General features: G+C 39.9%; 1 protein-coding gene and 1 long non-coding RNA gene across 6 annotated transcripts in view; one reads left to right on the forward strand and one right to left on the reverse strand.

The window, feature by feature from the left end:
* Positions 1 to 13,400, reverse strand: part of TOPBP1 (DNA topoisomerase II binding protein 1) — a 51,430-nt gene that overhangs the window by 26,074 nt on the left and 11,956 nt on the right. For all 5 annotated transcript variants that reach the window (XM_039527728.1, XM_039527730.1, XM_039527727.1 and 2 more), the window contains exons 10-15: positions 13,128 to 13,375; positions 12,415 to 12,734; positions 11,393 to 11,565; positions 10,447 to 10,658; positions 8,091 to 8,389; positions 428 to 601 (exon numbers count right to left, since the gene is read on the reverse strand). In XM_039527728.1, coding sequence (XP_039383662.1) covers positions 428 to 601; positions 8,091 to 8,389; positions 10,447 to 10,658; positions 11,393 to 11,565; positions 12,415 to 12,734; positions 13,128 to 13,375 — 1,426 coding nt within the window. The remainder of the gene's footprint in view (positions 1 to 427; positions 602 to 8,090; positions 8,390 to 10,446; positions 10,659 to 11,392; positions 11,566 to 12,414; positions 12,735 to 13,127; positions 13,376 to 13,400) is intronic.
* On the forward strand, positions 166 to 12,528 carry LOC120399480. Its single transcript, XR_005595186.1, has 4 exons — positions 166 to 263; positions 10,510 to 10,539; positions 10,967 to 11,049; positions 12,396 to 12,528. It is a non-coding gene; the product is annotated as an uncharacterized LOC120399480 (long non-coding RNA).

Genomic DNA, 13,400 nt, shown 5'->3' on the forward strand with positions numbered 1-13,400 from the left:
GTCCTCCAATATTACAGTTAATCAGAGTAAAAGTATTTACCCCTTACCCACCATTCTCATGACACCAGACACTGGGAGTTCTTTAACAGTGATGAGCTACAAGTTCTAGAACTATGGAATATCTATAGTTACATGTTTATATACACATATTACCTAACAACTATTAAACCAGGTCAATAGAACAAACATCTTTAAATACGTTTCTCTGCCTTTTAGGAGTCAAAATTACTAGTCTGCCTCTTTCAACTGAAACAAAAGGACAGGTAATCATTACAATTTCTGCCTGAACATATCAAAATACAGTATCAAAGCTAACATGATTCATATTCTATCATGTGAAGTTAAGCATCTAACTCAACTACATGATTACGCTGCATCTTCTTAATTAAGCCTACAAATACATTTTAAAAAAAGAGCATAATCCTACCACTTCTGCTTGTGCAGCCCGCAGCTGTGGGCTGGCAGTAAGAGCTGCTGTATAACGAGTGCTGTTTGCCAGAGCTAATTTCAAGTTCCTGCCAATGATTTCAGAGAGAGGAGTACTTGGTTTCCTGTTTCTTTGATTGGGAGCCCCTGGAGTTTCCAAAGCTGCCAGGGCATCCTACCAAAAAGAGTAAAGAAGCAATTATTGAATCAGTATAGATGAACTATCCTTTTTCCAGGATCAAAAGTTCTCTCATTGAATAGCAGGCGCCTCTATATTAAGGTTTCATATTATTCAAACACCAACCCTCTTCTTATTTGTATTACAGTAGCACCTACGGACCCCAAACATGATTGAGGTCCCACTCTGTTAGGCATTATACAGACATACTAAAAGACAGCCCTTACTCCACAGTTCTTGTAATCTACATAGACAAGACAGACAAAGGACAGGAGAAAGTAACATCTCAATTTTACAGATGAGGAACTGAGGAAATAAACTGATTATAGAATTATAGAAATATAGGACTGGAAGGGACCTCAACCTCTATGATTCTATAATAGCTGAGGAAAGATTGGGAAAAAAAACTGGGTTTGTTTAATCTGGAGTTGAGAAGACTGAGGAGGAACACAAGTTATTTAGGTTAGACATTGGGAAAAACTTCTTAACTGTAAGGGTAGTTAAGCAATGGAACAAATTATCTAAGGAGGTTGTGGAATCTCTGTCATTGGAGGTTTTTAAGAACAGGTTAGATGAGGGGTTCTCAAACTAGGGGTTGTGACTCCTCCAGGGGTCACAAGTTTATTATATGAGGGGTCATGAGCTGTCAGCCTCCACCTCCAAACCCCGCTTTACCTCCAGCATTTATAATAGCGTTAAAGTTAAATAAGTGCTTTTAATTTATTCAGGAAGTTGCACTCATAGGTTTGCTGTGTGAAAGGGATCACCAATACAAAAGTTTGAGAACCACTGGAGACAAACACCTGTCAGGGATGGTCGAGATAATTCTTAGTCCTGCCTCCCTCCTCAGTCTTCTCATCTCCAGATTAAACAAACTCAGGTTTTTTTCCAATCTTTCTTCAGAGGTCATGCTTTCTAGATCTTTAATCATTTTTGTTGCTCTCCTCTGGACTTGCTCCAATTTGCCCATATTTTCCCTGAAATGTGGTGCCCTGAACTGGACACAATACTCCAGCTGAGGCCTTATCAGTGCTGAGTAGAGTGGGAGAATTACTTCTCGTGTCTTGCTTACAACACTCCTGCAAATATATCACAGAATGATGATTGGGTTTTTTTTGGCAACAGTGTTACATTATCGACTCTCATTTGTTTTGTGATCCACTATAACTCCCAAATCGTTCTGTGCAGTACTCGTTCCTAGACAGTCATTTCCCATTTTGTATTTGTGTAACTAATTTTTCCTTCCTAAATGTAGTACTTTGCATTTGTCCTTATTTAATTTCATCCTATTTATTTCAGACCGTTTCTCCAGTTTGCCAAGATCATTTTGAATTGTAATCCTGCCCTCCACAGTGCTTACAACCCCTCTCAGCTCAGTATCATCCACAAACTTTATAAGCATACTTTCTATGCCATTATCCAAATCATTTATGAAGATATTGATTAGAACTGGTTACAGGAGAGATCCCTGCGGGACCCACTCGATATGCCCTTCCAATTTTGACTACTCTCTGAGCAGTTTTCCAACCAGTTGTGCACCCATCTTATAGTAAATTTGTCTAGGCTATATTTCACTAGTTTATGAAAAGGTCATGTGAGACAGTAACAAAAACATTATGAAAGTGGAAGATATATCACACCTACAGCTTCCCCCTTATCCACAAGGTTTGTTACCCTGTCAAAGAAGGATATTAGATTGGTCTGACATGATTTGTTCTGGACAAATCCATGTTTACTGTTACTTATCACCTTATTTTCTTTTAGGTGCAAGTTGATTGTTTGATTATTTACTCCATTAGCTTTCTGGGTACCTAAATTAAGCTGACTGGTCTATAATTCCCTAGGTTGTCCTTATTCCCCTTTTTATAAGTACTATATTTGACCATTTCCAGTCCTCGAGTATCTTTCCCATCCTCCATGAGTTCTCAAAGATAATCACTAATGGCTCAAAGTCCTCTTCAGCCAGGATGTATTTCATCAGGTCCTGCCGACTTCAAACCTCTGACTTGTTTAAGTAATTCTTAATAATTCTTTTCCTATTTTAGCCTCAGAGTCTACCCCATTTACACTAGTGTTCACCATGTGAGTCGTCCAATCGCTGCTAACTTTTCTAGTGAAAAGTGAAACAAAAAGGCATTTAACACTTTGGCCATTGCTGCATTTTTTGTTCTTTTCCTCCCTTCATTGAGTAATGGGCCTACTCTGTCCTTGGTCTTCCTCTTGCTTCTCATTTATTTGTAAAATGTTTTCTTGTTACCTCTTATGTCACTACCTAGTTTAATCTTTTTTGCCTTGGCCTTTCTAATTTTGTCCCTACGTGTGTGGGTTTTTTTTATATTCATCCTTCATAATTTGACCTAATTTCCACTTTTTGTATCACTGTTTTCTGAATTTCAGGTCATTGAAGATCTCCTACTTAAGTATGGTCTTTTACCATACTTTCTATTTTTTGTACACATTGGGATAGGTTATTAAAGGCACAAAAGCAATGTTTCTTTAAAAAACTGCCAACTCTCCTGAGCTCTTTTTTCCCCTTAGATTTACTTCCCATGGAATCTGAAGGGTATGCTTATGTTCATTTTGGATAAAATGTGGTTTGCAGGGTGCTTATGCATAGGGAAGCATGCTGTGGCTCACCAGCCTAGGAACATTCTGGAGAAGGCCAGAGGGAGGGGGTTGAGCTCAGCATGTGGAATGGAGAACTAGGAGCATGTGATAAAGAAATCCATATATGGCAAGGTTAACTCTTATTGGTTAGAGGTTCATGCTATGTAAGTTGTTATGTAACTTGTTATGTAAGTGCCATGTGCTATAAAATAGCAAGGGGAGGGGCTCCTTGCTGGAGGGACTCTGCCTGATTCTTTGTACCAGGGGCTCTCCTTGTGCATATTGAATAAAGCCTTGTTGAATTGAATTGAATCGCATCAAATCGAAGTCCCTTGATTCTACCCAGCATCAGACTCACTGGGAACCACAAAATCCCAACAGATCTTACCTACCAATTTTTGAGTCTGCTAAAATCTGCCTTCTTGAAGTCCATTGTCTTTATTCTGCTGTTTTCCCTCCTACTTTTCCTTAGAATCATGAGCTCAGACTCATAGACTTTAAGGTCAGAAGGGACCATTATGATCTTCTAGTCTGACCTCCTGCACAACGCAGGCCACAGAATCTCACCCACCCACTCCTGTAACAAACCCCTGACCTATGTCTGAGTTATTGAAGTCCTCAACTTGTGGTTTAAAGACTTCAAGGTGCAGAGAATCCTCCAGCAAGTGACCCATGCCCCACGCTGCAGAGGAAGGCGAAAACCCCAGGGCCTCTGCCAATCTTCCCTGGAAAATTCCTTCCCGACCCCAAATATGGTGATCGGCTAAACCGTGAGCATGTGGACAAGACTCACCAGCCAGACACCCAGGAAAGAATTCTCTGTAGTAACTCAGATCCCACCCTATCTAGTGTCCCATCACAGGCCATTGGGCATATTTACCACTAATAGTCAAAGATCAATTAATTGCCAAAATTAGGCTATCCCATTATACCATCCCTTCCATAAACTTATCAAGCATAGTCTTGAAGCCAGATATGTCTTTTGCCTCCACTGCTCCCCTTGGAAGGCTATTCCAGAACTTCACTCCTCTGATGGTTAGAAACCTTCGCCTAATTTCAAGTCTAAACTTTCTGATGGCCAATTTATATCCATTTGTTCTTGTGTCCACATTGATACCGAGTTTAAATAATTCCTCTCCCTCCCTGGTATTTATTCCTCTGATATATTTATAGAGATCAATCGTATCTCCCCTCAGACTTGATTTGGTTAGGCTAAACAAGCCAAGCTCTATGAGTCTCCTCTCATAAAGTTTTCCACACCTCTGATTATCCTAGTATCCCTTCTCTGCACCTGTTTTAGTTTGAACTGATCTTTCTTAAACATGAGAGACCAGAACTGCACACAATATTCCAGATGAGGTCTCACCAGTGCCTTGTATAACAGTACAAACATCTCCTTATCTCTACTGGAAATACCTTGCCTGATGCATCCCAAGACCGCATTAGCTTTTTTAACAGCCATATCACATTGGCAGCTCATAGTCATCCTGTGATCAACCAATACTCCAAGGTCCTTCTCATCCTCTGTTACTTCCAAGTGATGCGTCCCCAGTTTAACACAAAAATTCTTGTTATTAATCCCTAAATACATGTTCCCAAAACCAATCCCTGAGGAACTCCACTAGTCACCTCCTTCCAGCCTGACACCAATAGCTCTAGTTCTTCCATTGTGTTACCTAGGCTCCTCGCATTAGTGTACAAACATCTTAATTTTTGCTGTTTGGCTTCTCTCACATTCTTTATCCAATTAGGCACAATCATTCTACCGCCAGTATCACCTATTAGACTGGTATCTACACTACCCTTTCTCCTACCCATGGCTGTATCGTTTTCTTCCCTCTCAATGTTAAAATCTGGTGTGGAGATTACCTGGACAACTCCCAACCATCTCTCTCAAATTCCCAGTTTAAAGCTCTCTTAATCAGTTGTGCCAGCCTCCATCCTAGAAGTCTATTTCCCTCCCTACTCAGGTGAAGTCCATCCTGAGAGAACAGTCCTCTGTCCATGAATGCTTCCCAGTGGCCATACATCCCAAAGCCCTCCTTATAGCACCACTGCCTGAGCCATCTGTTGATCATCATAATCTTGTCACACCTTTGTTGCCCTTCTCTAGGAACAGGAAAAATCTCACTGAAGATCACCTGAGCCTTGATTTCCTTAAGTATCTTCCCCAGCCTGGCATAGTCTCCCTTGATACGTTCCAGCGAGAATCTAGCCGTATCATTTGTTCCCCCATGAAAGACAATCAGTAGATTCTTTCCCACTCCCATTAGGATCCTCTTCAGCCTCAGGTCCACATCCCATATCTTAGCACCCTGCAGACAGCACACCCTTCTGTTCTGTGGATCGGCTCTAGTTACAGGCCTGTCTATTCTTTTCAGTAAGGAGTCCCCAATCATGTAGACCTGCCTTTTCCTGGTGATGGTGCGGTTCTCCGGTCTATCCCGTTCCCTCTGGCTGCAAGTCCTCTCGATTCCTATTGTCCCTTGCAATCCTCCACAACCCATCTGGTGTCCTCCTGAGGCTCATATTTGGTGTTATCTCCACTGACTCTTCCCCTCTTCCTATAGGACTACTAGGTGCTCTTCTCTTCTTCCTTGCCCTCTCAGCTTCAGTGACCACCTGCTGTGCCCCTTCTTCATTTTCCAACTCCGCAAACCTGTTCCTGAGCTCTATTTCTCATTCTGTAGCCCATCTTTTCCTCTGCCTGGTTCTCTTAGTCACATGCTTCCACTGTCCACTTTCCTCACCCAGCAGTCTCCCCTCAGAGTTCCTTGGTCCTGCTTCCATCTGCAAGTCTGAGCTTTTCCCTTCAGCCTCCTCATGTCTTTGCACCATCATCCACTTGAGCCCCTGTCTAAACTCAACCAGAGTTTCCACCTGCATCTCCAATCCTCGGATCTTTTCTTCCATCCACTCTATTAGGTGGCACTTCATGCAGACAAAACTCTTTTCAGGTACCCCGTCCAGGATCATGTACATGCCGCAGCTTCCACATCCAGTCATCTTCATTGTGTCTTCCACTGCTTGGGTCAGTACCACTGCTGCCTCTGTATCTGTCATAGCCTTCTCACCTAAGTCCTCTTAGTCCGGGAAACACAAACCAAACCAAAACACCACCACCCACAGCAACACAAACCCCCAACGAGCAGAAAACACTGCCCCCTAATCAGGGCTCAGCTTCTCTCCCAGCACACTGCCCCACCAGCCTCTACAAATAAGAACAGATACACCTACAAATACCTTCTCCTCCAACAGAATTCCCACTCAAACTCCCTTGTTTACAGCTCTGCTGGCTCCTGTGCCGCTGCAGCTGTCTATGCCGCTGGCTGGCTAGCTTTATAGGACCCCTAGTCAGAGAAGCCCCGTCCCGTAATCAGGACTCAGCTTCTCTCCCAGCACACTGCCCCTACCAGCCTCTACAAATACCTTCTCCTCCAACAGAATACTCTTGAACACTTTCACCCGAACTGCCTTCTACATTCAAATTCTCAACTAATTCCTCCCTATTAGTCAGAATCAAATCTAAAATTACCTCTCCTCTACTCCCTTTCTTCTAGCTCACACAAGAAGTGTATGGAAGAGCCAGGAACCAAATTCAGATCTCCTGAGTCCCAGTCCCATGCTCTAATCACAAGACTAGCCTCTCTCTATACTCTCTTATTTAATATCTATTCAAATATGACCTAGAAAAAAACAACTGGATGTGTGCTCTATTTACTTATTTAGAAATGCCTAAAAATGGTCTGAAAAGGGATATATACCAAACCCATCTTCAATTTTACTGCCCTCTGCTTGAAATTAGAAGCTGTGGCCCTGTCTACTTTGTTTTTCCTTAGCTGTTATGGATAAATGGAAAATAATAAGTTTAGGACAGCAGAGAAACCATGTATGTGAAACTGGCTTAACTAGGAAGGGAAATGATTTATATTCAAACTGTATGGGGTTTGTTGTTTTTATCAGTGTTTAACTTAATTGGGAAAAAGAGCTCTCTGTTTATACTCAGCACCTCCACTGAGTAAGCTTCCAGTACACACTTGAGTCAGTCAAGAAATCCTCCAGCACTGATATATCTAAGGTTAAACAAAAGGCAAATGACCTTTTTTATGCAAGAGAAAGAAGCAGAAAAGGGCAAAAATCCAATCTATTTTTTCCCATTTGCAGGCCATCTTTAAGACAAATGTCTCCCCTTCACCTATTTCTTTCTCCATCTTCATGCAACTACATCTTTATATGAGAGGGATAATGGCTACTGTTCTCTCAGATGTATAAGGATTATCACAGTAAAGTAGTAGTTTCGTAGAAGCAAAAAGCAAAATTAAGGGAATGCTTCGGGAAAGGAGAATCAAAGAATAAAGTTACAAGGAAATGAATATTGTAGGATGAGCAAGAAAGCTTAAATGTAAAAAAGTTTAAAAGTGTACACAGTCCACCGGGAAACTATTTCACTCTGGGCCAAATACAGACTGCTTATGATAGTTTGCAAAAAACTGTAACTCTTCTACTAAAGTTTCACTCTGTTTTTAAAGAGCAACACAGACTATATAACGTAGGTCATTGCTTTAGGACTCTCTGGTATATGTTGCAATAGGCACACTGGGGCTTTGTTAAGGGTGCTATAGTATCTATTTCTCAAAATGTTCATGCTTTAATTATTTTTATATGCTTTAGGTATCAATTCTAATAACCTCTGTCCCTTAGAACACGTGAATTTTCTGAACTGCCTGCCAAACTAGAAAGCCTAGAAGTGTTTTTATTTGTGTGGTATTAATACGCACTCTTTACAAAGGGTTAGCATAGGGTTTTTTTGTGCCTTTTTCATTCACACACACATGAATGTGCTGACACTACCGGTTTAGAAACTTATAAAGGAGTTTACCTTTACATCGAATGAAGGCTTGAAGAGCTTATCTTTGGAAAGAAATTTGGATGGTGTGTCAAGGTGTAAAGATGGTTCTTTCTGGAGTAGTCTTCCTTCTGCAGGAAGGGTTGGCTTTTGCCCAACATGGTGCGAGATCACACTATGGAAAGCTTTACTCTGGAATCGGTTCACATCAAGAGGCGTCACAGCTGTTTTCTTCCCAGTTTCAAGGAGATTGCTAGGATGGTCTGGTATATCTGAAGACATTATAGTTGTCTCTGTCTTGTTGGGCTGACTTATGAAACTCTCTTCTTTATCTTAAATGAAATAAAGAAAATTATAGTTAAGCACCACCATTTTTTCCTTAAATGTAAATGTGCATATATTTGCATTATGCTAAGAATTTTATTTATCCAATATTTTGTTCTTCTACATATGCTGTAAAATGAAGGGAGGGTTTTTCTTTTTAAGTTCCTATTTTCTACACTAGTGCTTGTGCTATACCACATTATTACTGTGCTAGTCCTTAAATACCTAATAGAAGAGTAACCCTTGTCTCTCTCATATTGTCTTGTGCTTCAGTGAATTTTAAAGTATTATACCAAGAACAGGAACATTTAATTATGACACTGTTGAAAAGCTACAGCAACTCACCTGTTTTCTCTTTAATGATCAGCAGCCTCACTATAGACAGAAATGCTAATAGCATAAATACTGTTAATCAGAACTGGGTAAAGCTGAGGCATCTGAGAAATCAGAGATGGAAAAGATCTGTTAGGCAAGGGGTCTGCAATCTTCGGCACACAGCCCATCAGGATAATCCACTAGTGCGCCAGGAGACATTTGCGGTTCGGGAGCTGTGGGAAGCGGTGCAGGCCCCAGGGACATGCTGGTTGCCACTTCCCGCAGCTCCCATTGGCCAGGAACAGTGAACCGCAGCCACTGGGAGCTGCACGGAGCCGTGCCTGCGGACTGTCAATGTAAACAAAATGTCTCGTGGCCCGTCAACAGATTACCCTGATGGGCCACGTGCCAAAGGTTGCTGACCCGTGTTAGGCAATCTAGTCCATCATGTTGCCAACTTTTCTCTGCTGTATTATTCTACAGCTCTTTGCCAACCCAGCTTTTAAATGACTCCAGTAATAGGGCTTCTAATACATCCTCTGGAAGACTCACATTTTATATTTAATTGTACGCTTTTTGAAGCACAGACTTCATAGTGCTGGGTGGTATTGGTGGCCTGTGACACATAGCCGGTCAGACTAACTGGTGGTCCCTTGTGGTCTTAAATTCTACAACTGTACAGAGTCTAGTACTACAGCTCCTCAAGCCACTTTAGACCCTCTGGTTCCTACTCTAATACAAATATTAAATAACTCCCCCCCTCAAGTTAGGATTTTCTCCCCTCATTTTCAGCCTGGTTTTCCTTTGCTCAGTTTCATTCCATTACTACTAATTACACTTGCTTAGGCCACCCTGTTAAATTTTTTCCCCTCTTTTGGCCAAATCTTGATCTCATTCAAGTCAACAGACGTTGGCCCTTGGAGTTTACACATTTCAAATACCCATACATAAATATGACTTGTAGTCTGAATTATCTTTTGGTCAAACATATATAATTGGTTTTAGAGACAATCATTCCTTCCAGTCCCTTAAGCATTTTGTTGCTTTTCTCTGAATTCCTACTCAACCTGTCAAGATCTTTCTGGCACTGAGGTGCCCAGAGCTGAATGCAGTACTGCAGATATGTTTTTAATCACTGCAATTTTATGCAGCCCACAAATGCATTGGTAAGAACTAGTGAGTTAACTGGTATTCAGTATTAATCAGTCCAGTTTGCTTCTCAGTTCTAAAAGGGGCACTGTCAAGTAATTTAAAGTTTGTTTTGTTTAGAAAAACATTTGATAGAAGTTGCCTTCTCTTGTAAAGCAGTTTTTAATTATACGTAAACACTCTTCCAGAGTGTTTTACAACTTAACACAACAGTATCATGTAAGGGAGTGTAAACCAGAAAGTGGAAATAACTAGACATTGGGCTAGATCCTCAGTTGATATAAATCAGCATAGCTCCACTGACCTCTGTAAAGCTACACAGTGATTTACCTCAGCTAAAGATCTGGACCACTGACTATAAACAAGTGGAAATGACTAGCCTTTACAGTCTCAGCTTAGTGATAGGCTGAAAGTAAACATCTTAACTAGTGAAAAGTAAATTATAAGCTGAAAAGTCTTTTGGTTTTAATAGTTTAAGGTCCTAAGTATTAGAAATCAGCTTATACTCAAAAATTTCTCTTAATGACAATGCAATGCAGTGTAACATGATATAATTAACGTATATTAAAATAAATAAGAAAACATTAAAAAAAAAACCAACCTCCAGTGTTAACATTTTCAACTGGGAACTTGCTTTCATCTGCTTTCTTTCCTGTCCTTGCAGATTGTAAGAGCCAAGCCATAGTGACTGCAGGTAAATTCCATTTCTTTGCTGCTTCATACTTAGAACCATCTGGCTCTTTCACCACTAAGTGGGTGCTGGCAAACATTCCTTTCTTTGGGTTGGCTCTTCGCACAAAGAATTCCTGGACTCTGAAATAAATGTATATAAGTAACCACTCAAAAATGTAGCCATTGTTTAGACTGTTCCTATTAGCACTGCAGAGCCAACAAAGGCACGAAAGAGTGAGCTGGGTTCTAGTCCTGCTTGGGACTAGAACTGTTAACTAACTTTCAAAAGCTGGACCACATTCTTCCCTCACTTACACCTAAGCAACTCCACTAAAGACAATGTGGTGCACATTTTTAACTGTAATGGGGGTAGAGTTGGCTACAGATTATTTTTCTAAACTGGTGACAATGCACAAGCCAAAAACTTCAGCTAAATTTCTATATCCCAGGCTGAGTTTGTACGGCTGGCAACTAAGGAGAAAAAAAGGTTTTACTTGTACAATGAGCAAACTCCATGAAAATCACTGACCAAGTAAGTATGGACAACCACAAATGTCTGTCTTTCTCCACCACACACACACACCTTTTAGAAGTCATTTTTTAGAACAGATATTCACTAGTGACATACACAAATATTTGAACACTTAAAGACACTGTCTCTAGAAGGTTTAATGACAAACAAGGGAGGAAATACAGAACCAAATAATAAATCACGTTTCAACATTAGTTTTCACAAATGAATAAAATCCAAAAGAAGTCTATAACAAATTTTAACTCTGAAGTTTTTTGCTCATTTTTTCCCTCTAATGTGACTAAATACTTGAAAAAATTTTTAGATGCCAGAAAATGAACATAAGTGGCAACAGACTCCATACCTTGCTCCAAGAAGACCTGCCAAGAACACCAGGGAGTCTCTCTCTGCACCAGTAAACTGGCTGAAAGACAGTACACAGTCTTCTAGAGGAGTGCTTCCTTCCATTACTGATACTGGGGTGAAAAGTGGGTTGGACTGAGGGTTTAAAAGGAGCTGCTGTTCTACACACATAATCTTTAAAATGATGAAATAAATGAAAATGAGAACCAAGCCAAAAGAAATTAATATGATAAACATTATTTCAGCCATTGTACTACAGCATTTATGGAATCAACAGCAAGACATTCTTTGTCTTTGTGCCTCAAGTTCCAAGTAGAACATGTATTACTCTATATTTGATCAGATTCCTTAAATCACATTCCTTAAAAGATCCAGAAAGTTTCAGTCAAATTCACATTAAGATTCAAGCTTCCTGAATTCCTATTTTTCCAACGACTACTGCTTTAAAACATTTAAAAACCCAATATAAGGGTTAGCATAGGTTTTATTTCACAGTTAATTATCTAATAATGAAAAACACCAAATTAGTGCAGATGATAAGCATTATCTAGGTCAACATATTTAAATGTTTGACCACCTGAGCTATAATGTCAGCCTGCAATTGCATCACCCAGATACAGCTACATATGTTATTAGAGAAATATGGAGAAGTGTGGGGAAAGAGAGAAAAAAGATAGCTTACTAAACAGATGTTAAAACAGAAATGTCATTCATAACTTAGCTGCACCCAGCTCTCTCTTCATAACTCTATTATGCAGACAACTAGAGCAAAATCTTGTGTACGAAGTCTTTGTGCCACTAAGTCAGAATCTGATTTAATAAAGAAGGAAGAAATAAATGAGACAGGTAAAAGACATGCCTATAAAGAAGAGGTGCATTAAAGCACTCTCTTAATTTGGTGTACACTAATTAAACAAAGCTAAAACCTCTGTTCTAATGCAAATATAACCATCAATAAGTTTTCAGTTTCTATATTTCTAACACTAATATTTGTTTGGTCATAGCTCTACAGTATCCTCTTACCAGCCATGTGTTTGTAACAACATCTCCTACAGTTGACTCCACCTTGCATCCCAGTAAAGGAACCACAGCATAGTCTGCAATTGCTCTGTTTTGAGAGGGTAGAACTTTCCCAGCATTCTCCTTTATAATTTCTACAATGCAGGACTCATCCTCTTCACCAAAACCCAAAAGAAGGAACCTCTTTCTGCCAAATAAGCCTTCTTCAACCACTGTAGAAGTCTCTGTCAGTGAACTATGACAGATAGAGGACTGCTTCTCTTCTTGAATGGTACTATGAGCAGCATCACTGAAGTGACCAGTTTCTAGCTTTTCAACTTCAACTAAAAAAGAAAAAATAACCACTTGATGAAAATTTCACATACAGGGATGTAAGGGAGAAAATGAGTTTCAACCATCCTGTGAGTTATTAATTGAAAACAATGCAGTACTGGAACCCAAGGTTTTAGATTTCATTTACAAACTGCTCAATATGAGGCATGTTTACATCTAATTTATATTGTTTTCTTAAGTACAATAGGGAAATTAATATACAAACCATGTGAAGGTTTTAAAAATGTACACGCTATGGAGTATGAATTGCAATTTCTTTACATATGATTAAAATCAGGTAACTACATTTTTCTATGTCCATCGTGGTAGATAGCACCACAAGCTTTTCAGAAGAGCTATACATAAATTTTGTCTTTTTATGAAGTGCTTGGACCAGAACTTACTTAATGTGGAATCATTATTCACATATTGAGAGAGGACGTCGTCTTCATCTGCATTCTGATGCTGTACAAGCTTCACAGCTTCTTTTTTTGTGAGACTATTACTTTTGGGAACAGTTCGCTTAATTCCAGGTTGCTCCAAAATTGTATTTTCTATTGGCTGGAAGTTCAGAGGGATGTACTGCTCCACTGGAAGTAAGTAACCCTTACCAAAGCACTCCAGCAACCATTTTGCTGTCACTGCATGAGGCCTATAAAATAAAATTATTCTTTATA

This window comes from Mauremys reevesii, linkage group 2 (assembly GCF_016161935.1).
Source record: "Mauremys reevesii isolate NIE-2019 linkage group 2, ASM1616193v1, whole genome shotgun sequence".
Lineage (NCBI taxonomy): Eukaryota > Metazoa > Chordata > Testudines > Geoemydidae > Mauremys > Mauremys reevesii.